Consider the following 27,212-nt stretch of genomic DNA (forward strand, 5'->3'; position numbering starts at 1 on the left):
CTGGTATATACGAAATGCGACCAGGAACACGTAGGAATAGGGGAAAAAAGCAACTAAAAGCCAGTTGCCAGTGTCAAGAGAGCAACAGAACCACAAAATCTGTCTCCCCATCGCCGTCCATAGCAGCAATCGCACGGAAATTGAGAACGGCGAGGGTCGACAGATTACATAGAAATGAACACTAAATACAGCTTTCAAGTACAATCTTCATGGGTGATGTAAAGGGTATTTCCATCTATTTGCTTTTATTTCCATCAATAACACTTGTGGTGGCCTACTTCAATATTAAGGATGTTGTCAATCAGTCGGACATCTAGATCTGTGTTTTCAAGTTTTGTAAGATAGGCTTCCAAAACGAAATGGTTCTATAAGTTCAGAGTTTGTTTTTCCATTAGTTGAGGCTCTACTGTCATTGAAAATTTCAGTTTTCTAATGTAAAACAAAAGACGTTTGAGGTTATTGTGGATTTGGGTAACTTGAGATGGATTCACTTTACCTTATCAGTGAATATAGCTGACTTTGCTTGGTGTCATTCAGCAAGGAAGTTACTTTTAGATACCATTTGGTAATTGCTTTATCAACCAAATAGGCTTCCATTTACAGTGAGTTTGTGGAATTCTTAGTTCGGTCAAACTATTCAATACTTAATTTAATATTGTAAGAGACGCCTAACAGAAATCTACAAAAACTCGTATGAACATCTTAAGTTTCATCACTGGAGACATCACAGCCATAAACTAAAATCGGTCTGATTAGTGTATATAAAAAAACGAGAGAAAAAGTGAAATGTTGGAATTTTGATTAAATCCAATTTTTTATTTCAAAGAAAAAAGGCTCTTTCTAAGTTATTAGAGCCCCTCTTCACATTTACCATTTACACGAATCTGTAATTTGTAAGATCTAACCCTACTAATTTATGTTTCTCAAAGAAAATACCACTGTCTAGATTTGTTTGTAATTTCCACGTGTTGACTGCGGGTTTCCACGTGTTGACTGCGGGTTTCCACGTGTTGACGGCGGGTTTCCACGTGTTGACGGCGGGTTTCCACGTGTTGACGGCGGGTTTCCACGTGTTGACGGCGGGTTTCCACGTGTTGACTGCGGGTTTCCACGTGTTGACTGCGGGTTTCCACGTGTTGACATACAATGAAAGATTGTCAACACTGCCTTGTAAACCCTGTGTTTTCGACATGACAGTATCATCAGTATAGAGCAGACAGAGATGAGTGGATCACATGTATCAGAACTGACGATTTTCAGTAAATCATTTTACAGCCTTGCTTGACACCTTTGTCAGAATGAAAATTCTGTTAACCCATCCTCACATTCAAGTTTATATTTATCTTTACTATCCTTAAAACGTTTTACGTACATGGAACCTGAACATTGCTACAATCTAAGAGAAATTCTAGTAAGGAGTTGTTAAAATTATTTGATTGGCATATCAAAATCCTTGAATAGAACATGTTCTATATTCACCAAAACAGCGGTGCTGTGTTTCTAGGCACACAACGAAAAATGCAGTCGAACTCGGCCACATGTAATCGCCTGGTGTGAAAAACACAGACCACGGTTACTAAAAAAAAAACTCCCATCTTCGACCGTCTGGTTTTGTTAAAAACAAATGAACAGTGTTTCAATTTGTAAGCCATTTTGTAGGAAGCACCATTTATTTTCAATGCATTTTACAAAAGTATTCGAATACAATAATTTCAGACAGTAGTTTATTTTACTGTGATAAAACATCGAGTACCGACAAAACTGCTGAGTCACTGAAATCAACAACACTCGTATTTGTTATTTTAATGTTCTCGGCGATAGCTACGTAAATTCCACTTTGATTTTTTATAGCATCTCTTCCAATTTTGTAAAATGAATCTCTGATCCCAGATTTCTGCACTATATCACAATATTGCTTTTTCGTATCGTGCCCGTTTTGCTTTTGTAAAATTCCCTGATGTCATCAATATTCCAAGGTAGATGTAGTTTGTAACACAATGTTTTTATTGCCATAGTTCCACGTGTCTGTTTTCAGTGATCTTTTACTAAATGTCATGACTTTCGTTTTAGACAAATTGATTTCTAGTTTCCATTTGATAACAGTATGTGTGAAATTTCATTTTGTAATCCAGATGATGTATGCGACACAAGGTCCAAGTAATCTGCATAGAGAATTGATTGTCTAAAACGGCTGTTCTTTACTAAAATCAAAATAAGGTGATTAATAAACAAGTTCAACTTACACATTCCTGTTTCACACCCTTTATTAATATTAAATATTTCTGTACTTTTATTTTCAATTTTAATATACATGCATTTAATTAATTTATATAGTTTACCATTTCCTATATTTAATAATTTGTAGAACAGATCAGTTCTCCATCAATCTAATTAAAATCCGATGTAGGTATGAGGCTCCAATTTTTTTTTATATATATATATAACCCTTTATATTATATTTATTTGTATTTTAGTTTGAATATGTCGATTTTTTTTTGGTTTTACCAAAAAAATTGACATACCTACATCGGATTTTAATCAGATTGGTACCTATGCTACTGGTTACAGAGATTCCTCTATAATTTACATAATGACATATGGTAGTCCCTGTTGGAATCAGAGGAAATAAAGAATTATGCACCAAAAGCGAATAATATTACACGACTTTTCCAAAATCCTAACATATGGTCAGAAATTAAACAGGGTATGCATTTTTGTATCCAAACTGAATTTCATTTGTCAAGGCTCATGTATAGAGATACGAAACACAAAATGAATCATCATGGACATGTATGTTTGTATCAAATTTGAAAAACCACAAATCCTGTCCAAGATACCACACTTTCAAAAAACATGAATGTCAGTCGGACATCTTTGATCTGATTATGGAACAAACTGACACATGCATGTGCCTAATATGATTGAAAATGGTCCCTACAAATTTGTACCTAAATAGCAATGCATACAATTCAAGTTATAGTGATACTTTAAATACAAAAAATGTATTTAACCTGTACATCAGTCTTAACAAGGTAGATGTCACAAAGATTTATTTACTCCAATGCAGTTTACAGTATACATATTTGCAATTGTTACATTTACATGCCGACATTTTCCTAAAAATTTATATTTTAGGATCCCGTTAAATATTTTTTTTCTCAGGTGCTCCCTGTTTGAGAGTGTGATCACCTGGGTCAAAGGTGAGACCAACATGTGGTCTTTTGTTTTCTACTTAGCGGCGGTGTACCTGTGGGTTTATTCTGTGTGTATTTGGATGTTCTAATCTTGGTGTTTTTCCAGTGATTTCTCTAGGTGTAATTCAAATACAGTAGGTGTGTCTTGTTTACCTGAGATTTGCAAGAGTTTAAGCAGGCCAACATGTTATTTTTTTCATGTGGTTGATTACTGGCATGTTGATTTCCCATTTTTGAAACTTTGTTTATCATTTTCATATAGAAATCTAGTCATATGTTAACATTGTCATCTATGGAATTTCAATTAGTGGTATGTGCCCTACAATCTAAGCTAATTATTTATTTTGAGCATGCTCAGTTTCTCTGTCAGTGCAGTAGGGAGAGATAATTTTGGATGAAAATCCTGAAAAAGACCCACTTAGGATTTTCAGATCTAGAAAAAAAAATTACATTCATACTCGGCAGAGACTTGTTCATCAACCTGCCAAGTTTCATCAATATCTGCTGCAGAATTTCAGAGAAAATGGACATTGACAAAACCCGTTTTAGAAAGTCCCCTTTTCAGCGAAGATAAAGTGGCAAGTAAAACAAACGCTGGTGCAATAAATTCAATACATATAATTTAATATAACTTTAATTTTGTGTTTTACTTATGTTACTCAAATCTAAGGATCACAAAAGTCTTTATGCATCAAAAAATAAATCACTTTTTTATGATTTTATACCATAACCACAACTAGTTAACAAACAGAAAATATTAAAATCATCCAATAACAAAATCATTTAAAATACTGGTAATTAAACTAATATTAACAAACAATATAGTAGAAAACAGTTGGCTAGGTTTCTGAAAGCCGTCTCACATCTAGTGTATATGTATTTGAATAATAACACACTGTTAGGCTTATGTTAAGATAGAAAATACCGTAGTTATGAAATGAACACAATTTATCTTTTAAATTGTCAATATTATATATTCCTAAGGGATATTTGACCTTGTGAGTGTATATTTGCTCATAAAATGTTAAATATATTATCAAAATATATACTTTTTTCAACTTGAATTGTTAATTACAATTACCGATAGTTCACAAGAATGAAAGATTGTAAAAAGAGTTTGTTAATCTGACCCAAGATTGACGGGTGAGTCTACAGTGCAAGGTTACTCATAATGTAGACTAAAAAAAAGACGACTCTGAAACAGAAATAGTTTCTAATTTTAGAAAAGAATTTCACTTCCTTAAAAAACAAGAAAATCCACATTAGAAAGTTTTAAACATATGATGTATATTTTAAAAGTTTCTAGGTTGAGATTGATTAGGAAATGGTGAAATGAATGTGATTGGTGTGAAGTATATGCATGCACACAACCAGCCACATCAAACATTATGAAACTATTACTTGTACATGTATATATGAAATCAATCTCAAACATGTAAACTTCAGTTTTGTGAAAGAGTCACTGAGGGATTAACCCTCTGAATGCTATATTTTGGTGAAAAAGTTTGCACAGTTTTATGTATTTCATTGTAAATTTTTAAAAATTGGAAAAATCCCATAATGAGTAAAAACTAATTTTTTGGAAAAAAATGTGGGTATTTATTTTGTGCAATGTAACAAAAGTTAACATTGAAAGGATTAAGACGGGGAATCAGTGACATCTAGGAAAAGTTATCCTTATACAAATAAGAACATAAATGGTGAAAATTTGACAATATTATAGTTACTATGTTTCAGTCAAAAATTGTTGAATAATGCCAATCATTTTGAGTATGTCGTCACCATTTTGAGTATGTACTAAAGATGAACACAGACGTCTTGGTATTTAAAAGTACACAGTGACACTGACGGAGAGAGTTTCATAGAGCACAGTCCCTCCAAGTTGTGGAGGGACTGTGCATAGAGTAATATTTAGCAACTTTTGGCAATTAATTTCTTACAGAAGAAAAAGAGATTACAAATGCAGTCAATCTACATGCAGGGAATCTCAGTACTACAACTAACAAGCAATACATACACTTTGTAAATGACAAAACTTTAAATAATGGCAGTGTGGTTGTATATACAAAGTAAATCAAGAGAGTAATTAACCCTATCAATGGCATCATTTTCCCCAACACCATTTTGGTTGAAAAGTTTTAAGTGTGAAGAAAGGTGACAAAAGTTGACTTTGTTGTTCGCAGAATTAATGCTAGGACTTAATCTCAGTGAAAGGCACAATTACACATAGATACAATGTTGCCATCTACATATATAGAACATGATTCAATACACAGCTGAATAATTGGAAGCACTACAAAGTTGCTTAAAGAAGATTCTGGAGTGCCTTCAGACTAATGGCATGGAGACATTTAGCATAAACAGCACCAATTTCAGTTGAGAGATTGTACATTTACAGCTTGGTAAATGTTGATGGATAAGTGAATGCCAGGGGTTGCAGCAGTGAAGATCATTAGTTGGAGTTCTCTATTTGCCACTTTCTCCTCTGGCTTCATACATCATCTTAATAGCCTGAAAGGTTAGACAGAAATCAGCGTAACAATTGTTATGAACAAATCAATAATAAAAATTATACATTTTACCATTCCGTAAAAAACTGTATTTGCTTTTGTTTGATCATCTAAAATTTCACTTATTTGGAATAAACATTGAATGTGTTTGATTTGAACACTTTCCTTTCTTAAACTTAAACTCAATTGTCAATAAACTTAATTGTCTTGAACTGTATTATATAGTTTGGTTTGCTGCAAAAAGTTGTGTTGATTATATGTCAGTAGTGCTATCAGAATACACATTGATATTGAAATTAACAGTATCATTAGTGAAAAGTCGCTTTGATAAACTGTGACTACAGCGATGTTAAAAAACGGTTACCAGGATATAGAATTACAAGAACCATTCCTATACAGGGTTTTAAAATCACACAGCTTGTGCCTTGTGAACTCAAAATCTCTCATTCTATAACCTATACTTACATACCTTTTGCATTGCAACAATCCAAGCAACACTCTGTTTCTTATTAGAGCTTTCGGACACTTCAAATTTAATCTGTCTTATTAAAGACTGGTCTTTGTATTTCAGTGTTATTCCTTTTGGTATAGTAGGCCCTTAAATGAAACAAATAAGAAAGTCTGTATATTTTGCCTGTAAATCGGAGTCACCAATGAAGGTACACAATGAAATGCATAGATACATACAAAAGGGTAGTAGTACATATAGGAAGATATGCAATAAAAACAATTATGTTATTCAACATAAACGAGACAGGAAATTGGCACTTGTAAAACATTAAAAAACAAGATCAAACTAAGACACAACAATTACCATTGGGAAGTGACTCTGCATCAATTGGACTGAAGAATGAAATCTTTTGTTTGTTACCACCACTAATTTAATGGTAAAGTTTAAATTCACAATTTCTAAATGCTTTTTACTCAATGTGATGACAAATTCTCTTTCCTAAAGAGTGGGCAAACAGAAATTGTCAAGTTCTACAAAACTAATTGTTACTTAATTATGAAAAAAATCGCATTTGTGATTGTGACGACACTTCCAAATGGAAATCAGTGAAAATATTGTCAATCACATCAAGATCTATCTGATTCTATGCACATTTCAAGAAATTGTCTGATGGTCTTCTCTATTCATTTTTTGTATTTGACTTGTGTGAACCTAAAATTGTTAAAAGTATAAAGAATATAAATTTGGTTTTGTTTAATTCTCAGTACCTCAAATATAAATATGTGCAACTTTTGAATGTTTTTACTGTGCCACACACTGCATTGTGGGAAATTGATGACAGAGTGGATGTGTATCAAACACTTTATAACTTGCAATAAGGTAGAAGCTTAATCAAAATTGAAAATACCCATAATTTACTCATTTTGCAATGAATTGCACTTCCTGTTAATAAACACTTTCACTGTTGGTTCCTATGGTAAAGATATTAAGTCTTATATCTCAAACTGTAAACTGGTGCAAATAGGCTGAAAAAATTACACATTGCAAATGAATTATCAGAAAAATCTGGTTTTTAAAAGCGACAAATGGAATTTTGTTTTATCATCGAATTGTTTTAAAAATATTGATTTTTGAAAAATATTGGGCAAATTTGGAGAAAAAAAACACTAACACACAAAAGAAGTTATTTTTTGCTATTATAAGACTATAATTCCATGATTGTCATGTGATTTATTATAAAAAATCATGAGTAGACTTCTACCTTGAATTATAATAATTGTGTGAAGTCAACTAACTATTATACTGAGAATTCCTTACATCACTGTCGCAGAACTTTTAATGTTATATTAGTTGCCAAATAAAGAGTAATATTTTCCAGCATAGTGTCAGTACATAATAGTGCAACATAGTGTCAGTACATAATAGTGCAACATAGTGTCAGTACATAAGAGTGCAACATAGTGTCAGTACATAAGAGTGCAACATAGTGTCAGTACATAATAGTGCAACATAGTGTCAGTACATAATAGTGCAGCATAGTGTCAGTACATAATAGTGCAACATATTTAATACAATGATAAATGCATAGAAACAGCCACAATAAAAAAAGACAAAGTACAGTATACCTGATTATATACAATCATATGCAAATAATATACAATACAGAGCACAACTGCTACATGTACAATAGTAACGTTGTGACCATTACAAACTATACAAATTGATTAAGGTCATAGACTCACCAGAATCCCATCATCAAAAAGAAATCATGTTTAATCCATGAGTGAATGAACATGAAATACAAATATGAACGAGATATAATAATAAAATTTATGACATTAGCTAATGCTCTCAAATCTGTGATAAATTGTGGGAATACAAATGCACTCACAACACAGTGTTCAACTTCTTTAGCTATATCCTCAGTAAATACAAGAATGATTGATCTTTATTCAAGTTTAGGGGCATGATAAATACCAGGATGTTGTCACTGGTTATTACTGGTTGTTACATCGGACTCCTACGAGCGGTTGAACATTAAAAAGGATTTGCCCCCCTACCATAGGTGTCACAGACTAAATGGGAAAGTTAAAGCAGAGGGGTTGTCACCTGAAAACATGCACGCTAAAAACACAGAGGCTCATGGGACATTTGTAAACAACAACATGCTATAACCATCTGCAAAATGCACTGGCTGAATTTCATTTACTCACAGCAGGGTTCTCCCCAGGGCTTTTTAGCGCCGAGGTCCGCGGCGCTATACCTGTGAATCTCGGCGCTTCACTTGGGACCTCGGCGCTATGTGTTCCCACCTCGGCGCTTGATTTCATATTCGACATGCCAATATCAGATGTGAAAAATCTTTGTTCGCCACGTCGGTCGGCCCCGACCGTCACTCAAAATTAGTGACCACCACGGAAATGCGAGGACTATTGTCTGATTGTTAGTATAATTACGTACCGACCGACACGCATCCTGTCAGTCGTGGATTATAATTTATAAACAATAGACCTAGTCGCACGATACGTAGCGGCTAGTCAAATTTGTGGAATTAGCACCTCTTTGTTTGTAAATAAATACTTTCTGCGATAGACACAGTCTTTAGATTGAAAGCTAAAATTATTTCAAAATCAATTCCACCTCGATATAACATGGTCAAATCGGAGTTCACGATCAGTTCACGCTACTCAAGAAAAAAACAACGTGTTTATTGCGTTATTTGGTAAAATACATTTGAACTGTTATCATTGCGAATCATGTAAAAACTCTTCTTTCAAGACCTAATTTACCTTTTAAAAATTGCAAATCACCTATTTCGAAAGCTATCATGCAGTTGTCAATTGAAATCGATGCCAACACATCGTGCTACGACATCGCTTTACTTCCGCAATGTAATCTTTATGATCACTACCATTCGGAAAACTTCGGGTTCTACCGGCATTACCATGCGGCATTTTGATTGGTTAATGGCATTCTTGACCCATCGGGTCAAAGGACACATGCTAATGTTTCACAAACATCATGGCGGGTCTGGTTTTTTTTACCGAAGCGATCAAGTGATCAAAAATAATCGCTCCCGATAAAAATAAGTCGGATTTTACTTACATTTCATATAAAAAAAAAAAGTTAAATTTGTTGAGGAATTATTGCTATAACTGGTGTATAACATGGCCAAGTAAGTTATGTCACGTCGTAACTTTGATGATCGTTTTGAAGCTTTATTTGTTCGCTCATTACTGTAATTGTAAACGTTTTAGAAGTTGATGGTACAAATAATAAATTACAACAATACGTCAATTAATTACGTGATCGATTTTTTTGAAGGAGAATGTTTTTGGAGTGAATAAAATTATGAGATTCGTGAACATAAATCTGGCTTAACGTTTTGAATGCGTTTCCTTCAACGTTTTACAAAACAATTAAATTGCAACAATAATTTATTTGTGTTTGTTTTTAGTCTGCAGCATTTGTATTTCGAGAATGTTTCAAACTCTTCTAAATTGTGAAACATAATGTGTTGATTCCATTAAAAAAAATATTTGCCCTGTGACTGAGCTCACTAATATTCATAATTGTAAATAAGTTCTGTTAATCAATGAAGGAAAGATATGTAAACAATATGCAAATTATTATGCAAATTAGCCCCGGCGCTATGCATTTTTTCTGGGGAGAACCCTGCACAGTTGCAACTTTGGGGAAATCTAGGTTAAGATTTGCATGTGTGAGTGTACAACCAGACCTGGTTGATTCAAGGATAGCACATTAATTGCACTAATATCAATATGATAGCAAAATGCACTGGTTGAATTTCATTTACTCACAGTTGCAACTTTGGGGAAATCTAGATTAAGATTTGCATGTGTGAGTGTACAACCAGACCTGGTTGATTCAAGGATAGCACATTAATTGCACTAATATCAATATGATAGCAAAATGCACTACAAGTTGAAGATTAAAACAAAAATCAGAATACACAACAGCGACATGCAATGTCCGAAACTGTTACCTGGCACAAAAATAAACAAAACAAGCAGCCTGTCGGCTGAGATAGCTCCGCTGTTAGCAATGCACATGGCAATTAAAGAACAGAAGATATCATTAGAAAATGAACAAATCTGAGAGAGGTCCACATGTAGTATTTATATATGTAATATTAAAGCAATTGGACTTGCGGTTTTCAACAAGAAGTCGAAAATATCACTTTTTACCAAAAATTACAAAAATATTCACCGAAATTAGAGAATTAAAGATATCATTACAAAATGAACAAATCTGAGAGAGGTCCACATGTAGTACCTATATATGTAATATCAAAGCAATTGGACTTGCGGTTTTCAACAAGAAGTGGAAAATATCACTTTTTACCAAAAATTACAAAAATATTCACCAAAATTAGAGAATTGAAGATATCATTACAAAATGAACAAATCTGAGAGAGGTCGACATGTAGTACTTATATATGTAATATCAAAGCAATTGGACTTGCGGTTTTCAACAAGAAGTCGAAAATATCACTTTTTACCAAAAATGACAAAAATATTCACCAAAATTAGAGAATTAAAGATAACATTACAAAATGAACAAATCTGAGAGAGGTCCACATGTAGTACCTATATATGTAATATCAAAGCAATTGCACTTGCGGTTTTCAACAAGAAGTCGAAAATATCACTTTTTACTAAAAATGACAAAAATATTCACCAAAATTAGAGAATTGAAGATATCATCATGAAATGAACAAATCTGAGAGAGGTCTACCCAAGGTACATATACACCAAGTATCAAAGCATTCAGACTTGTAGTTTTCAAGAAGAAGTCGAAAAAGTAAAACATTGACACGGACGACGACGACGGACAATCACTCATATGATAAGCTCCGCTCGACAAAGTCGACAGCGGAGCTAAAAAATGTACCAGGATGTTCGACCTTTGGAGTCATAACTACTGGATGTTGTCAAAAGAGCTAGAGACCCTCCCTTAGGGTACTAATTTACCGATATGCAGTCTTACTCGTATGGGTCATGTAACTGTACCATTCCACCTATCCAATGTGTTATGTATAGTACATACTGTATATTTCAATAATCTAGCATTCAATTAAAGCTACCTTTGATTATTACTAATACAGCAGATATGGTAATGTAAAGACACCAACAAGCCACATATTTCAAATCATAGCAATACATACCCTGAGTTTCCTCTCCAGTAGTAAGTATCTGTACTGATAGTATTTGTGTCAATTGCAGTGGTGGGTGCTTGGCATGCTCACCTCCATCCAAACATATGTGCCTTAAAATAAGACGGTAAAAAAATACAATCAGAGAATTGGCAGTATCTTCAAAGCTGGCGGTAAAAGCTCAATTTTAGGTATCACTCTGCAAACATCTTGTCTCAAATTAAGCATCAAGTTTTTTAAAATGCATAGCAGTACAAATAACAATAATCCAATATGGATGTATATAATTCATATTTGTTTGATAAAATTAGTACGCTAATAATAACTACAAGTCTTACCTATGGTCCTGTGTAAGCTTACATAAAAATAACTCTTTGTCATTCTCGTCATTATCATCACAAATCAGAAAATTACCACCTACATGTATAGCAAACATTATATTGCACTTAAAAACAAGACTTGTACAAATAGTCTGTGACACAACCCCACCACCACTGCTACACAAAGGCCCAGAACGGATAATTTTTAATAACATATATTTTTCATTTAACACATTTACAAATACAACCTGCAAAAAAAGTAACTTTGTTATACTGTAAATGTATTAATTAGTTAATTAATTTCACTATTTATGCTAATGAGTGAAATCAGCTAAATCATATTTTCAAAATTCCTTGAATCAGTTATTTACTTGTGTATGCAAACACACCATAATGTAAAGCATGTGTCATGAAATATATTAGGAAAGTGAATATATGCATGAGCATCAATTTACCATATTTGTCGAGATTTCTATGACAACTGAATAAATAATAATTTTGAAATGTACTTTAAAAAAAGTTAAAAGGAATGATAATTAATAACCCATATGTGAGCAAAACAGTACACGCAAATAACCACTTTGCAATCAATTAAAGTAATCCAGCATCCAATGCATTAATCATGACATGTCTTCATTTAATTTAGAACTTACCATTCCAGAGTACTTTTAGCAGTTTATCATAGAATTCATTTTCTTTGCGTGTGACTGATGTACAACTAGCACACAATCTGATAGGATCTACAAAAGACATCCTTGGTAGTGGTATCTTGTTGTCACAGCAATCACTACAAAAACATTTACCACATCTACGACAATGGTGCTGAAAACAAACCAAAACAAGACATGGATCAGAAGTAGATTTTATTTCTGCATGAAAATAAAACCCTGACAACTCAGGGTTGTTGGACCACTATTTCTGGGAGTGAATAGGAGTTTATTTTTTCACTTGTGGAGAATTGAGCAATTTTTTTTTAAATAGTGGTAGTCATATTTCCCAATTCATCCTGATTATTATCTTCCTCTACATTTCATTTTTTCCTTCATTTTTTTCTAAAATTTGGCTGGATTTTGTTAACTTATACACATGTATGTATATGGTTTTTATTTAATACAATTTAATACATCCAAACGGGGACTAACAAAACTGAAATGAGTCAGCCATTTTGAATCAGAATGTGAAAACAACTATGTGTATACTATAATGTATAGTGTAGTTGTAATGTTTGATTGCATTTTAATGCAATCAGTCAATGTGGGTCAGAGACATGGCTCAAGAATAGCATTCATTAATAAAAACATGAAGACATGTGGATCAAGGACTGGGCAGGGTCCTGGTCCAAACACTTGATCCAAGACTGGGCAGGGTCCTGGTCCAAACACTTGATCCAAGACTGGGCAGGGTCCTGGTCCAAACACTTGGTCCAAGACTGGGCAGGGTCCTGGTCCAAACACTTGGTCCAAGACTGGACAGGGTCCTGGTCCAAACACTTGATCCAAGACTGGGCAGGGTCCTGGTCCAAACACTTGATCCAAGACTGGGCAGGGTCCTGGTCCAAACACTTGATCCAAGACTGGGCAGGGTCCTGGTCCAAACACTTGATCCAAGACTGGGCAGGGTCCTGGTCCAAACACTTGATCCAAGACTGGACAGGGTTCTAGTCCAAACACGTGATCTAAGAATGGGCAGGTTCCTGGTCCAAATACTTGATCCAAGACTGGGCAGGGGCTGGTCCAAACACTTGATCCAAGACTGGGTAGGGTCCTGGTCCAAACACTTGATCAAAGACTGAAAAGGATCCTGGTCCAATCACTTGATCCAGGACTGAAAAGGGTGGTCCTGGTCCAAGTTGCTTGATCCAGGACTGGGCAGCGTCCTGGCCCAAATTGCTTGATCCAGGACTGGGCAGGGTCCTGGCCAAAATTGCTTGATTCAAGACTGGGCAGGGTCCTGGTCCAAACACTTGATCCAAGACTGGGTAGGGTCCTGGTCCAAACACTTGATCCAAGACTGAGAAGGATCCTGGTCCAAGCACTTGATCCAGGACTGAAAAGGGTGGTCCTGGTCCAAGTTGCTTGATCCAGGACTGGGCAGGGTCCTGGCCCAAATTGCTTGATCCAGCACTGGGTAGGGTCCTGGCCCAAATTGCTTGATCAAAGACTGGACAGGGTCCTGGTCCAAACACTTGATCCAACACTGAGCAGGGTCCTGGCCAAAATTGCTTGATCCAAGACTGGGCAGGGTCCTGGTCCAAACACTTGATCCAAGACTGGGCAGGGTCCTGGTCCAAACACTTGATCCAAGACTGGGCAGGGTCCTGGTCCAAACACTTGATCCAAGACTGGGTAGGGTCCTGGTCCAAACACTTGATCCAAGACTGGGCAGGGTCCTGGTCCAAACACTTGATCCAAGACTGGGCAGGGTCCTGGTCCAAACACTTGATCCAAGACTGGGCAGGGTCCTGGTCCAAACACTTGTTCCAAGACTGGACAGGGTTCTAGTCCAAACACTTGATCTAAGAATGGGCAGGTTCCTGGTCCAAATACTTGATCCAAGACTGGGCAGGGGCTGGTCTAAACACTTGATCCAAGACTGGGCAGGGTCCTGGTCCAAACACTTGATCCAAGACTGGGCAGGATCTTGGTCTAAACACTTGATCCAAGACTGGACAGGGTCCTGGTCCAAACACTTGATCCAAGACTGGGCAGGGTCCTGGTCCAAACACTTGATCCAAGACTGGACAGGGTCCTGGTCCAAACACTTGATCCAAGACTGAAAAGGATCCTGGTCCAAGCACTTGATCCAGGACTGAAAAGGGTGGTCCTGGTCCAAGTTGTTCGATCCAGGACTGGGCAGGGTCCTGGCCCAAATTGCTTGATCCAGGACTGGGCAGGGTCCTGGCCCAAATTGCTTGATCCAAGACTGGACAGGGTTGTGGTCCAAACACTTGATCCAACACTGAGCAGGGTCCTGGCCAAAATTGCTTGATCCAAGACTGGACAGGATCCTGGTCCAAACACTTGATCCAAAACTGGGCAGGGTCCTGGTCCAAATTGCTTGATCCAGGACTGAGCAGGGTCCTGGTCCAAATTGCTTGATCCAGGACTGAGCAGGGTCCTGGTCCAAATTGCTTGATCCAGGACTGAGCAGGGTCCTGGTCCAAATTGCTTGATCTAGGATTGAGCAGGGTCCTGGTCCAAATTGCTTGATCCAAGACTGAGCAGGGTCCTGGCCCAAATTGCTTGATCCAAGACTGGACAGGGTCCTGGTCCAAATTGCTTGATCCAGGACTGAGCAGGGCCCTGGTCCAAATTGCTTGATCCAGGACTGAGCAGGGTCCTGGTCCAAATTGCTTGATCCAGGACTGAGCAGGGTCCTGGTCCAAATTGCTTGATCCAGGACTGAGCAGGGTCCTGGCCCAAATTGCTTGATCCAGGACTGAGCAGGGTCCTGGTCCAAACGCTTGATCCAAGACTGGACAGGGTCCTGGTCCAAACACTTGATCCAAGACTGGGCAGGGTCCTGGTCTAAACACTTGATCCAAGACAGGGCAGGGTCCTGGTCTAAACACTTGATCCAAGACTGGGCAGGGTCCTGGTCCAAACACTTGATCCAAGACTGGGCAGGGTCCTGGTCCAAACACTTGATCCAAGACTGGGCAGGGTCCTGGTCCAAACACTTGATCCAAGACTGGGTAGGGTCCTGGTCCAAACACTTGATCCAAGACTGAAAAGGATCCTGGTCCAAGCACTTGATCCAGGACTGAAAAGGATGGTCCTGGTCCAAGTTGCTTGATCCAGGACTGGGCAGGGTCCTGGCCCAAATTGCTTGATCCAGGACTGAGCAGGGTCCTGGCCCAAATTGATTGCTCCAAGACTGAACAGGTTCCCGGTCCAAACATTTGATCCAGGACTGAGCATGGTCCAGGTCAAAATTGCTTGATGCAAGACTGGACAGGGTCCTGGTCCAAATTACTTGACCCAGGACTGAACAGGGTCCTGGTCAAAATTGCTTGATCCAATACTGGGCATGGTCCTGGTCCAAATTGCTTGATCCAAGACTGGACAGGGTCCTGGTCCAAATTGCTTGATCCAGGACTGAGAATGGTCCTGGTCCAAATTGCTTGATCCAAGACTGGACAGGGTCCAGGTTCAAATTGCTTGATCCAGGACTGGGCAGGATCCTGGTCCAAATTGCTTGATCCAGGACTGGGCAGGGTCCTGGTCCAAACACTTGATCCAAGACTGGAAAGGGTCCTGGTCCAAACACTTGATCCAAGACTGGGCAGGGTCCTGGTCCAAACACTTAATCCAAGACTGGGCAGGGTCCTGGTCCAAACACTTGATCCAAGACTGGGCAGGGTCCTGGCCCAAATTGCTTGATCCAGGACTGGGCAGGGTCCTGGCCCAAATTGCTTGATCCAATACTGGACAGGGTCCTGGTCCAAACACTTGATCCAAGACTGGGCAGGGTCCTGGTCCAAACACTTGATCCAAGACTGGGCAGGGTCCTGGTCCAAACACTTGATCCAAGACTGGACAGGGTTCTAGTCCAAACACTTGATCTAAGAATGGGCAGGTTCCTGGTCCAAATACTTGATCCAAGACTGGACAGGGGCTGGTCTAAACACTTGATCCACGACTGGGCAGGGTCCTGGTCCAAACACTTGATCCAAGACTGGACAGGGTCCTGGTCCAAACACTTGATCCAAGACTGGGCAGGGTCCTGGTCCAAACACTTGATCCAAGAGTGGGCAGGGTCCTGGTCCAAACACTTGATCCAAGACTGAAAAGGATCCTGGTCCAAGCACTTGATCCAGGACTGAAAAGGGTGGTCCTGGTCCAAGTTGCTTGATCCAGGACTGGGCAGGGTCCTGGCCCAAATTGCTTGATCCAGGACTGGGCAGGGTCCTGGCCCAAATTGCTTGATCCAGGACTGGGCAGGGTCTTGGCCCAAATTGCTTGATCCAAGACTGGACAGGGTCCTGGTCCAAACACTTGATCCAACACTGAGCAGGGTCCTGGTCCAAACACTTGATCCAAGACTGGGCAGGGTCCTGGTCCAAACACTTGATCCAAGACTGGGCAGGGTCCTGGTCTAAACACTTGATCCAAGACTGGACATGGTCATGGTCCAAACACTTGATCCAAGACTGGGCAGGGTCCTGGTCCAAACACTTGATCCAAGACTGGGCAGGGTCCTGGTCCAAACACTTGATCCAAGACTGGGCAGGGTCCTGGTCCAAACACTTGATCCAAGACTGGGCAGGGTCCTGGTCCAAACACTTGATCCAAGACAGGGCAGGGTTCTGTCCAAACACTTGATCCAAGACTGGGCAGGGTCCTGGTCCAAACACTTGATCCAAGACTGGGCAGGGTCCTGGTCCAAACACTTGATCCAAGACTGGACAGGGTTCTAGTCCAAACACTTGATCTAAGAATGGGCAGATTCCTGGTCCAAACACTTGATCCAAGACTGGGCAGGGGCTGGTCTAAACACTTGATCCAAGACTGGGCAGGGTCCTGGTCCAAACACTTGATCCAAGACTAGGCAGGGTCCTGGTCCAAACACTTGATCCAAGACTGGGCAGGGTCCTGGTCTAAACACTTGATCCAAGACTGAACATGGTCCTGGTCCAAACACTTGATCCAAGACTGGGCAGGGTCCTGGTCCAAACACTTGATCCAAGACTGGGTAGGGTCCTGGTCCAAACACTTGATCCAAGACTGAAAAGGATCCTGGTCCAAGCACTTGATCTAGGACTGAAAAGGGTGGTCCTGGTCCAAGTTGCTTGATCCAGGACTGGGCAGGGTCCTGGCCCAAATTGCTTGATCCAGGACTGGGAAGGGTCCTGGCCCAAATTGCTTGATCCAAGACTGGACAGGGTCCTGGTCCAAACACTTCATCCAACACTGAGCAGGGTCCTGGCCAAAATTGCTTGATCCAAGACTGGACAGGATCCTGGTCCAAACACTTGATCCAAAACTGGGCAGGGTCCTGGTCCAAATTGCTTGATCCAGGACTGAGCAGGGTCCTGGTCCAAATTGCTTGATCCAGGACTGAGCAGGGTCCTGGTCCAAATTGCTTGATCCAGGACTGAGCAGGGTCCTGGCCCAAATTGCTTGATCCAGGACTGAGCAGGGTCCTGGTCCAAATTGCTTGATCCAAGACTGGGCAGGATCCTAGTCCAAATTGCTTGATCCAGGACTGAGCAGGGTCCTGGCCCAAATTGCTTGATCCAAGACTGGACAGGGTCCTGGCCCAAATTGCTTGATCCAAGACTGGACAGGGTCCTGGTCCAAATTGCTTGATCCAGGATTGAGCAGGGTCCTGGTCCAAATTGCTTGATCCAGGACTGAGCAGGGTCCTGGTCCAAATTGCTTGATCCAGGACTGAGCAGGGTCCTGGTCCAAATTGCTTGATCCAAGACTGAGCAGGGTCCTGGTCCAAATTGCTTGATCCAGGACTGAGCAGGGTCCTGGTCCAAATTGCTTGATCCAAGACTGGACAGGGTCCTGGTCCAAACACTTGATCCAAGACTGGACAGGGTCCTGGTCCAAACACTTGATCCAAGACTGGGCAGGATCCTGGTCCAAACACTTGATCCAAGACTGGGCAGGGTCCTGGTCCAAACACTTGATCCAAGACTGGGTAGGGTCCTGGTCCAAACACTTGATCCAGGACTGAAAAGGGTGGTCCTGGTCCAAGTTGCTTGATCCAGGACTGGGCAGGGTCCTGGCCCAAATTGCTTGATCCAAGACTGGACAGGGTCCTGGTCAAAACACTTGATCCAGGACTGAGCAGGGTCCTGGCCCAAATTGATTGATCCAAGACTGAACAGGTTCCTGGTCCAAACATTTGATCCAGGACTGAGCAGGGTCCTGGTCAAAATTGCTTGATGCAAGACTGGACAGGGTCCTGGTCCAAATTACTTGACCCAGGACTGGACAGAGTCCTGGTCCAAATTGCTTGATCCAAGACTGGACTGCGTCCTGGTCCAAATTGCTTAATCCAGGACTGAACAGGGTCCTGGTCCAAATTGCTTGATCCAATACTGGGCATGGTCCTGGTCCAAATTGCTTGATCCAGGACTGAGAATGGTCCTGGTCCAAATTGCTCGATCCAAGACTGGACAGGGTCCAGGTTCAAATTGCTTGATCCAGGACTGAGCAGGATCCTGGTCCAAATTGCTTGATCCTGGACTGGGTCGAGTCCTGATCCAAATTGCTTGATCCAAGACTGGGCAGGGTCCTGGTCCAAATTGCTTGATCCAGGACTGAGTAGGGTCCTGGCCCAAATTGCTTGATCCAAGACTGGACAGGGTCCTGGTCCAAATTGCTTGAACCAGGACTGAGCAGGGTCCTGGTCCAAATTGCTTGATCCAGGACTGAGCAGGGTCCTGGTCCAAATTGCTTGATCCAGGACTGAGCAGGATCCTGGTCCAAATTGCTTGATCCAGGACTGAGCAGGGTCCTGGCCCAAATTGCTTGATCCAGGACTGAGCAGGGTCCTGGTCCAAACACTTGATCCAAGACTGGACAGGGTCCTGGTCCAAACACTTGATCCAAGACTGGGCAGGGTCCTGGTCCAAACACTTGATCCAAGACTGGGTAGGGTCCTGGTCCAAACACTTGACCCAAGACTGAAAAGGATCCTGGTCCAAGCACTTGATCCAGGACTGAAAAGGGTGGTCCTGGTCCAAATTGCTTGATCCAGGACTGGGCAGGGTCCTGGTCAAAATTGCTTGATGCAAGACTGGACAGGGTCCTGGTCCAAATTACTTGACCCAGGACTGAGCAGGGTCCTGGCCCAAATTGCTTGATCCAAGACTGGACAGGGTCCTGGTCCAAACACTTGATCCAAAACTGAGTAGGGTCCTGGTCCAAATTACTTGACCCAGGACTGAGCAGGGTCCTGGCCCAAATTGCTTGATTCAAGACTGGACAGGGTCCTGGTCCAAACACTTGATCTAGGACTGGACAGGGTCCTGGTCCAAATTGCTTGATCCAAGACTGGACTGCGTCCTGGTCCAAATTGCTTGATCCAGGACTGAACAGTGTCCTGGTCCAAATTGCTTGATCCAATACTGGGCATGGTCCTGGTCCAAATTGCTTGATTCAAGACTGGACAGGGTCCTGGTCCAAATTGCTTGATCCAGGACTGAGAATGGTCCTGGTCCAAATTGCTTGATCCAAGACTGGACAAGGTCCAGGTTCAAATTGCTTGATCCAGGACTGGGCAGGATCCTGGTCCAAATTGCTTGATCCAGGACTGGGCAGGGTCCTGGTCCAAATTGCTTGATCCAGGACTGGGCAGGGTCCTGGTCCAAATTGCTTGATCCTGGACTGGGTCGCGTCCTGATCCAAATTGCTTGATCCAGGACTGAGCAGGGTGGTGAAATCGATGAAAAATTTACACGATAAACTTTCCTTTTGGAAGAATTTCAGCCAAGTTTGAAATATGTAAATAATTCTGTAGATGAAATTTAAAATTCTTAATAAGGTGGACACAAAAAATTATACACAAAATTATAGCACACTGTAACAAATCAGATCGCATAAAAGGTCTAGTTTACTAGGGTGTCAATTCATACTTACCCGCCTCTTCATTAGGTCAAATCGAACACGACATTCCATACACTGAAGACACTGTAACAAATCAAGCAATTGCACATTTTATAGCAATTTCCCCAAACACTCAGTCTTAACTTTTATACTGCTGTATTTAAAAACAAGCAGCCTGTCTGCTGAGATAGCTCCGCTGTTAGCAATGCACATGGCAATTAAAAAACAGAAGATATCATTAGAAAATGAACAAATCTGAGAGAGGTCCACATGTAGTACCTATATGTATAATATATCAAAGCAATCGAACTTGCGGTTTTCAACAAGAAGTCGAAAATATCACTTTTTACCAAAAATATTCACCAAAATTAGAGAATTAAAGATATCATTACAAAATGAACAAATCTGAGAGAGGTCCACATGTAGTACCTATATATGTAATAAAACAAAGAGATTTTTACCTATGACTTAAAAATGCATATACCATTTAGAGGTTATAAATGGCAAGCAAGGGTATTTGGTAGCGGATATAAAATCTCTCTTAGTAAAATATGGGTAGCATCTGTGTTCTCCCCAGGAATTTAAGCCACTGTGGCGGCATAATTTGCATATAATTTACATAATAATAGAAATTGACCAAGGCACATTTACACCCACACAATAAACAACATATATTTTCAAAAACAAAGTGGCAAATATTTATTTGCTTCACAGTGTTATAAACACTTTTTTGGGGCACTTTTGTAATATTAATGAGCTCCGTCACAGTGCAAATATTTTTTTTTTTGCAGTCAGAAAATTACGTTTCACAAAACTTAAAAGAGTTTGAATTTAAAAATGAAACATTCTCAAAATGCAAATGCTGCAGACTAAAAAAAAGGTTGAATGAATGAAACACATCTGAAACGTTTCAGCCAGGATTATGTTCACGACTTTCATGATCTTATTTACTACAAAATTCTCCTTCAAAATATCGACCACGTAATTATTTGGCGGATTGCTGGTTATTATTCCGACCATCAGCTTCTACAACGTTTACATTTACAGTAAATGAACGAACAAATAACACTTCCAAGCGATCATCAAAGTTACGACGTGACATAACTTATTTCGCGATGTTATACACCAGTTATACCAATAATTCCTCTTACCCAGTCATGATGCCATGCAAAAATTAAATACTTGATCACTTCGGTGAAAAACACAGACCCGCCATGATAGCTGTGACGCGTTAGTTGACCGCATGTGTCCTTTGACCCGGTGGGTCAAAAACGCCATTAACCAATCAGAATGCCGCATGGTAATGCCGGCAGAACCCGAAGTTTTCCGAATGATCGTGATCATAAAAATTACATTGCAGAAGTAAAGCAATGTCGTAGCATGATGTGTTGGTATGGATTTCAGATAAAAACTGCATGATGGTTTTCGAAAGCGGTGATTAGCAATTTTTAAAATGCAAAGAAGTCTTGAAAGAAGAGTTTTTACATGATTCACAATGATAACAGTTCAAACGTATTTTACCCAATCACGCAATAAACATGTTGTTTTTTCTTGAGTAGCGTAAACTGATCGTGAACTCCGCTTTGCCCATGTTACATCGGGGTGGAATTGATTTTGAAATAATTTTAGCTTTCAATCTAAAGACTGCGTCTATCGTCAGAAAATATTTACTTACTTACAAACAAAGAGGTGCTAATTTTACAAAATTGACTTGTATTGTTTAAAGCCACTACCACATCGCACGACTATGTCTATTGTTTACAAATTATTATTCACGACTGGCAGGATGCTTGTCGGTAGGTGCGTAAGTATAATAACAATATGACAATAGTCCAGGTCAGAAGCCTTTCCGTGGTAGTCGCTAATTTTGAGTGCCAGTCGGGCCGACCAGCGTGACGAGATCCCCAATGAAAAAAGCACTGTGGTGGTTTTGCTAATCACCGTGGCGTTGACAGACCGGTGTGGCGGCAAATCGAAGCACTGTGGCGGCACCGCCACGTTGTTTACATCCTGGGAAGAACACTGGGTAGCATATAGGTACCTACAATGATTTTATTACATCCAACCAAGTTTGGTCATTAAGTAAGAGATAAGGGGAAAATAATGACACTGGGTATCAGATAGCATTGACCTTGTGTTGTTTTGTTATGTAGTATGTGCAGAGTCTTCTAGTGTACGTTATATCACAGTCCACTTATCCCACTTTAACATACCATAGATGCAAATCAATTCAAAATTTCTGTTGTTGTTACACTTTGAAACGGAATAATATGTATCAACATTGTTACAACATATTATTTCATCTTTGAACCATGCAGAAAATACTATTTGTTATGCGATACTGCCACACAATACTGTCTATAGTGTTATTATGTTTGTGGTGAATTGACAAAGAGTGAAATGGCAGAAACATGTTTCATTTCTATCACAGACAGTATAGTACTACAATACTGTCTATGCTTCTACCTAGTAAAACAATACTAGCACATAGGTTGCCCAGGATACAATAAATCTGATTGGTCAACGAACCGGATGCAAATTCAATCCTTTGTTTTCAGCATTTTGTATTTAAATGACAAGTTTACTCATAATGTGCTATCTGTGATTTTTGTTGCGTGAAGTATTATTTCTGTTTTTGTTTTTGTTTTACTCTCTGTAGTAGATTTTCGCGTTGAATAAAATTATTATTATTATTATTACAACTGGGTAAAAGAAAATAACAGCAAAACCGGCAAGGTACAATACCCCATCAAAGTCTATGGTTGATTCAATTATTGGTAGAATAGTTGAAAAAAAACAGAAACAAATATGGCATGGCTGTTTCCCCAAAGCATAGTTCTTGCAGCAAGATAGTTACTGTTGACATATATGTATATATGTATACGGCTGTCAATTCAGTGTCTGTTCCAAGTTACTGAGAATAGCCGAAAGGAGTGAAAGTCAGACAGCAAACAAACCCTCAACAAATTGAGTGACTATGTGGTTATTCCACGGCAACTGGCTACGACCATGGACGTACTAAAGATGGACGCTGCACGGTGATTCACACCTGATAAGACGCATTGTCTTTCTATTGTACTCATCTTAAATTTATGAATAGGCAGACGTACTTTCATCTTGGCTGAGTTGCCGCCCGATCTTAGTTTTGATTTTTCACGACAAGATTCGAATCTTAAATTTTATATTATATTGGTCAAAAAAATAAATACAGACCTTGCCTGTGAGCTGGTGCAATGTTAAGTTGTAAATCGAAGGTTTAACGCAGATCCGTATATTCTAGGCAAGTTTACGAGCATGTTTGTACAGATCTTCTGCATTTGTTAACAATTTTAATTTAATATTGCCAGTAAACCCGGTGCAGTGTTCTCCCCAGAAAAATGTATCAGAGTGGCGGCTAATTTGCATATAATTTACATATCATTAGCATTTGTCTGAAGATAAAGAAAACAATAATGACAGGCTTGCATGGATGAAAATGTGTCTTTATTTTTTAACAAATTTATGTAGAAGATTAAATGAATCTGCTGCTGTGTGATTTCTATGTAATGTTGATTCTTCGGACTTTCATGGAAGCCCAGTGATCTGCAGCTTTTGAGAACGCCGTGATTTTCTTTGCTTCCCACTTCTATTAAATGACATGGCCTTCTTGTGCATCTCCGAGTGTGCGTGTTTATCGATAGCATATTTCGTAATAGTTATACATGGCATAGAATTCCATACCAAAGAACTATTTCTGGATGTTTTTAAGTTGAATTTTCCACATATGTGTCACAGCATTCCTAAAAGATAAGAAATAGGAGCGAATCAATACTTGTATTTAAAAAATATCGTCACGATCAACACGAAAATAAACAAATTGCCGCCATTTTGAAAAGTCGCTAAACTTAAAAATTGCCACGATAAACTTTACCCAACTATTTCAAAACACAATACTAGTATTAGTTACTTTGATAAATCGTAGCCAACAATTTTTGAACTTCCAGAAAGAAGGTCGTTTCCAAAAAAATGTTTCGACGATCGGCAAAAAATGAAGCCATACAAAAATTTACTAAACTAGGTCAAAACTCGTTTCCAAGTAAAACGCTACAAATAAATACTTTTTTTACCTTTGCCATCGGATGTTTCTCTCAGCCACGTATATTTTGTTGTCCATTGTGCATCAAATCTAGAGTTTATTTTTTTGCACTTTTCGTTGTAACATCATCTTGGATACGTTTAGTACCACTGCCAGGGGTACCGGTGACCGCGTTGCTGGTGGGTTTATCGCTCGCAACCAGGGGCCCAGCAGGGCGTTCTACGCGGAACCACAACGTAATATTTCTGCTGTTTGACATCGTTGCTTCTTCCAGCCAAATATGCTACTGAGAAAATACTCGCTATTACCCCAATTAAATAGGGCGAAAGTGTTTATTGTCGAAGTCCGAAGCTGTATTAGTCCATTGTCTTTGCGTAATCACTGACATGTTTCCATTCACACCTGATTTGGCTCACAGTACCGGACGCTGATGACGCTGACTAACAGATTCGCACGTGTATTAACAAGCTAAAAGAAAGAGTAACAGGAAATGCCACAGAGTAGCGGGCAATCTCTCAGAGTAGCGGCATAAATAATGGAGTAGCGGCCCCGCTACGCTAAAACGCTTTGGGGAGAACACTGCGGTGTGAGCGGATGACGATTTTTTTTATCCGATGTTCAATTCGAGTGGAATTTACAGATGGTACAAAGCTTGAAATGTTCGAAAAAAATCGGCCGCCGTAATTCGATGTTAAACATGGACTTCTTTAACATTAGCTTTCACGTTAATGGCTCTCAGGAGAAACAATACTGCTGTTCGTCCTCTTCAGGGACGGCTGAGTTGACAGTTTCAATTTCTTCAATATCAAAATCAATATCGTCTAGTTCTAAAATGTCGGGATCAACAAAATCCGAATCGAAACCAAACTTTCTCTGTTGCCTGTCCGTCGCCATTTTGTTTTCTCTTGGCGATCGTAAACAGATCATTGGGGTGTTCGGGACAAAACTAAGATGAACCGAGCTATAATCGGGCGTGACGGTGTTCGTGATCGTTTCCCGTGGACAGGAAATTATGCAGACACGATCTGGATTAACAGTAATCTGGTGGTGGCAACGCACATACATCAAAGCGGGTAAACACCGTGCAGCGTCCATCTCTCGTACGTCCATGCTACCACGGACTACTGTCTGTGCCCAATTACAGATTATATCGTTCATCATAATACATGTATTTGTTTTTTTTATTTATTCTGTGAACCGTGGATTTTGTTACAGTAACATAATATATTGCAATAATAGAAAAGTAAGCCAGTATTGCAGCAACGCATACAGTATTAACCCATTGGTTGTTTTCATCATGGAAGTTAGCTTCCATGTTTTCATCATACACTTCCGGTCGCTGCTGTTTGGATTAGACTCGCTTCGGTCCCTGAGGGGTGCAAAACTAGGAATTTTATCTCTTTCTTTCTATGTATAATGCACGAATGAGTACATTACCTGATTATCGGGCACCCATGGTGGCTCTTCCAGCTCAAAAGGACTTTTAAACTTATCAATAACGCTAACCATTCTCAATCCACTTTTTGAACGTACAAGCTTCTTGTCTCCTGGTGCCGCCATTTTACCAATTCGCTCTGTTCGTTGTATGTTTCCTCCAATTGCAAAATTGATGTAAACAAGCACGATTTTGGAAATGTTATGAATGACTGAATAAATAAATAAATAAATAAATCCAACAATTACCCATACTTTGCAGTAATTTTTGCATTTATTCAGTGAAAAACTTGATATCTTTCATGTCTGTCAGTTTTAATTTTAAGACAATGATTACTAACTCTAAATCTAGTACAGGTCATACGTTGCTGAACATTAGTGATATCAACAAGGTAGCTTTCAGTTTTGAACTTGTTTTTAAACTTTCTGTATGTCCTTAACTTATTAGAGGAACCAATTTGCTTTTTATTGTCATTTTTGATATAATTTCCCCACTGTTTTTCAAATATCATGCATGTAGTAGAAAGTATCTCACTTGAGGATATAATTTGGTTATAATCAATACTGCTCAGCAGTTTCTCAATTGTTTGAAACCATTTTCTCTTGTTGTTTTATTAACAATGTAGACATCTTTTAATAAATGTATTTGATGATTTTTTCCCCCTCATTTGTAGGAATCTGAAAAACGCGTTTCACACCTTGTATTGAATTTTAAGCCGTATTCAACTTCAAGATGGCGGTCCACATATACTAGTAGTTAATATCGCAGTTGTGCGCCAGTTGACTTTGGGCTGTTCTATCATCGTATATCATTTTTTTCATTTATGTAACCACAGTCCCGGGATAGAGGGACTGTGATGTAACTCAACTGACTCGAAGTTTCTGAGTTGCGCCATCTATCGACAACTTCAGGTATGTCGATGGGCATAAATGTATGCTTACTGGTATATTATAAGATAATATACAATTTTATTGCAACCACTTAGAAAATTTAACAATTCTAATTTGGTACAAAGCAAAATAAAGTTATAAGATTATAAAATACTACAAAATTGATCAATGTTAACATGCATAAAAATATTGATAATTATGAATCTAATTAGTTCTTTAAATAAACATATTTTTTTATCTGAAACTGTATTGTCACCTGACAATGTTTCTAAACAATAACATCACAATAAACCTACACAATAGAGTACATATTTTGTGCATATTTTGAGCCTGTACCAATGTTAAGACTCATAACACAAGAACTTCATCTGTAATAATCTTGAATCCCGATAATTAGATAGGCGAGGTATGTTCTCAGATTTAGATGTCGGCAGGTAGTAGATTACCTACAACCATAGACCTTAAAAATACATTTTATTTTAAGGACTATGCTACAACAAATAATTTAATCTCAGTTAACACATAACAGATAACAACAAAATTTGCTACAATTGCAGATCAATTTGTCAGTTTACTCGGTGCGTTTGATGAAATATT

At 39.1% G+C, this 27,212-nt stretch overlaps 1 protein-coding gene across 3 annotated transcripts; it reads right to left on the reverse strand.

Annotated features, from left to right (window-relative positions):
- Positions 1–3,033: 3,033 nt before the first annotated feature.
- LOC146748050 (zinc finger FYVE domain-containing protein 21-like) lies at positions 3,034–25,862 on the reverse strand. Of its 3 annotated transcripts, XR_014931584.1 has the most exons (8): positions 25,728–25,862; positions 20,249–20,299; positions 12,305–12,473; positions 11,670–11,748; positions 11,344–11,444; positions 6,174–6,301; positions 5,587–5,705; positions 3,034–5,564 (listed from the first exon to the last, which is right to left on the reverse strand). XR_014931584.1 is itself a non-coding variant. In XM_085507805.1 (7 exons), exons 1-7 carry the CDS (start codon positions 25,848–25,850, stop codon positions 5,661–5,663), a joined length of 678 nt encoding a protein of 225 aa, XP_085363931.1. In that variant the 5' UTR covers positions 25,851–25,862; the 3' UTR covers positions 3,034–5,660. The 3 variants fall into 3 exon arrangements, 2 of the variants coding, with proteins under 2 accessions (XP_085363931.1, XP_085363922.1); XM_085507805.1 differs by having other exon boundaries at positions 3,034–5,705; positions 6,174–6,283; XM_085507796.1 differs by having other exon boundaries at positions 3,034–5,705.
- Between the last annotated feature and the right edge of the window lie 1,350 nt (positions 25,863–27,212).

This window comes from Saccoglossus kowalevskii, chromosome 2, assembly GCF_978046115.1.
Source record: "Saccoglossus kowalevskii chromosome 2, keSacKowa6.1, whole genome shotgun sequence".
Taxonomy (NCBI): Eukaryota; Metazoa; Hemichordata; class Enteropneusta; family Harrimaniidae; genus Saccoglossus; species Saccoglossus kowalevskii.

What these genes read in the sequence shown, in the direction of transcription:
- LOC146748050 (XM_085507796.1), bottom strand. Translation starts at nt 25,850, where the DNA reads ATGGCGGCACCAGGAGACAAGAAGCTTGTACGTTCAAAAAGTGGATTG. An exon ending in TTGACCTAATGAAGAGGCGG is followed by an intron (nt 12,474 to 20,248) that starts GTAAGTATGAAT and finishes GTTTGTTTTCAG; the next exon opens with CACCATTGTCGTAGATGTGG. An exon ending in TACTGGAGAGGAAACTCAGG is followed by an intron (nt 6,302 to 11,343) that starts GTATGTATTGCT and finishes GTTTCATTTAAG; the next exon opens with GGCCTACTATACCAAAAGGA.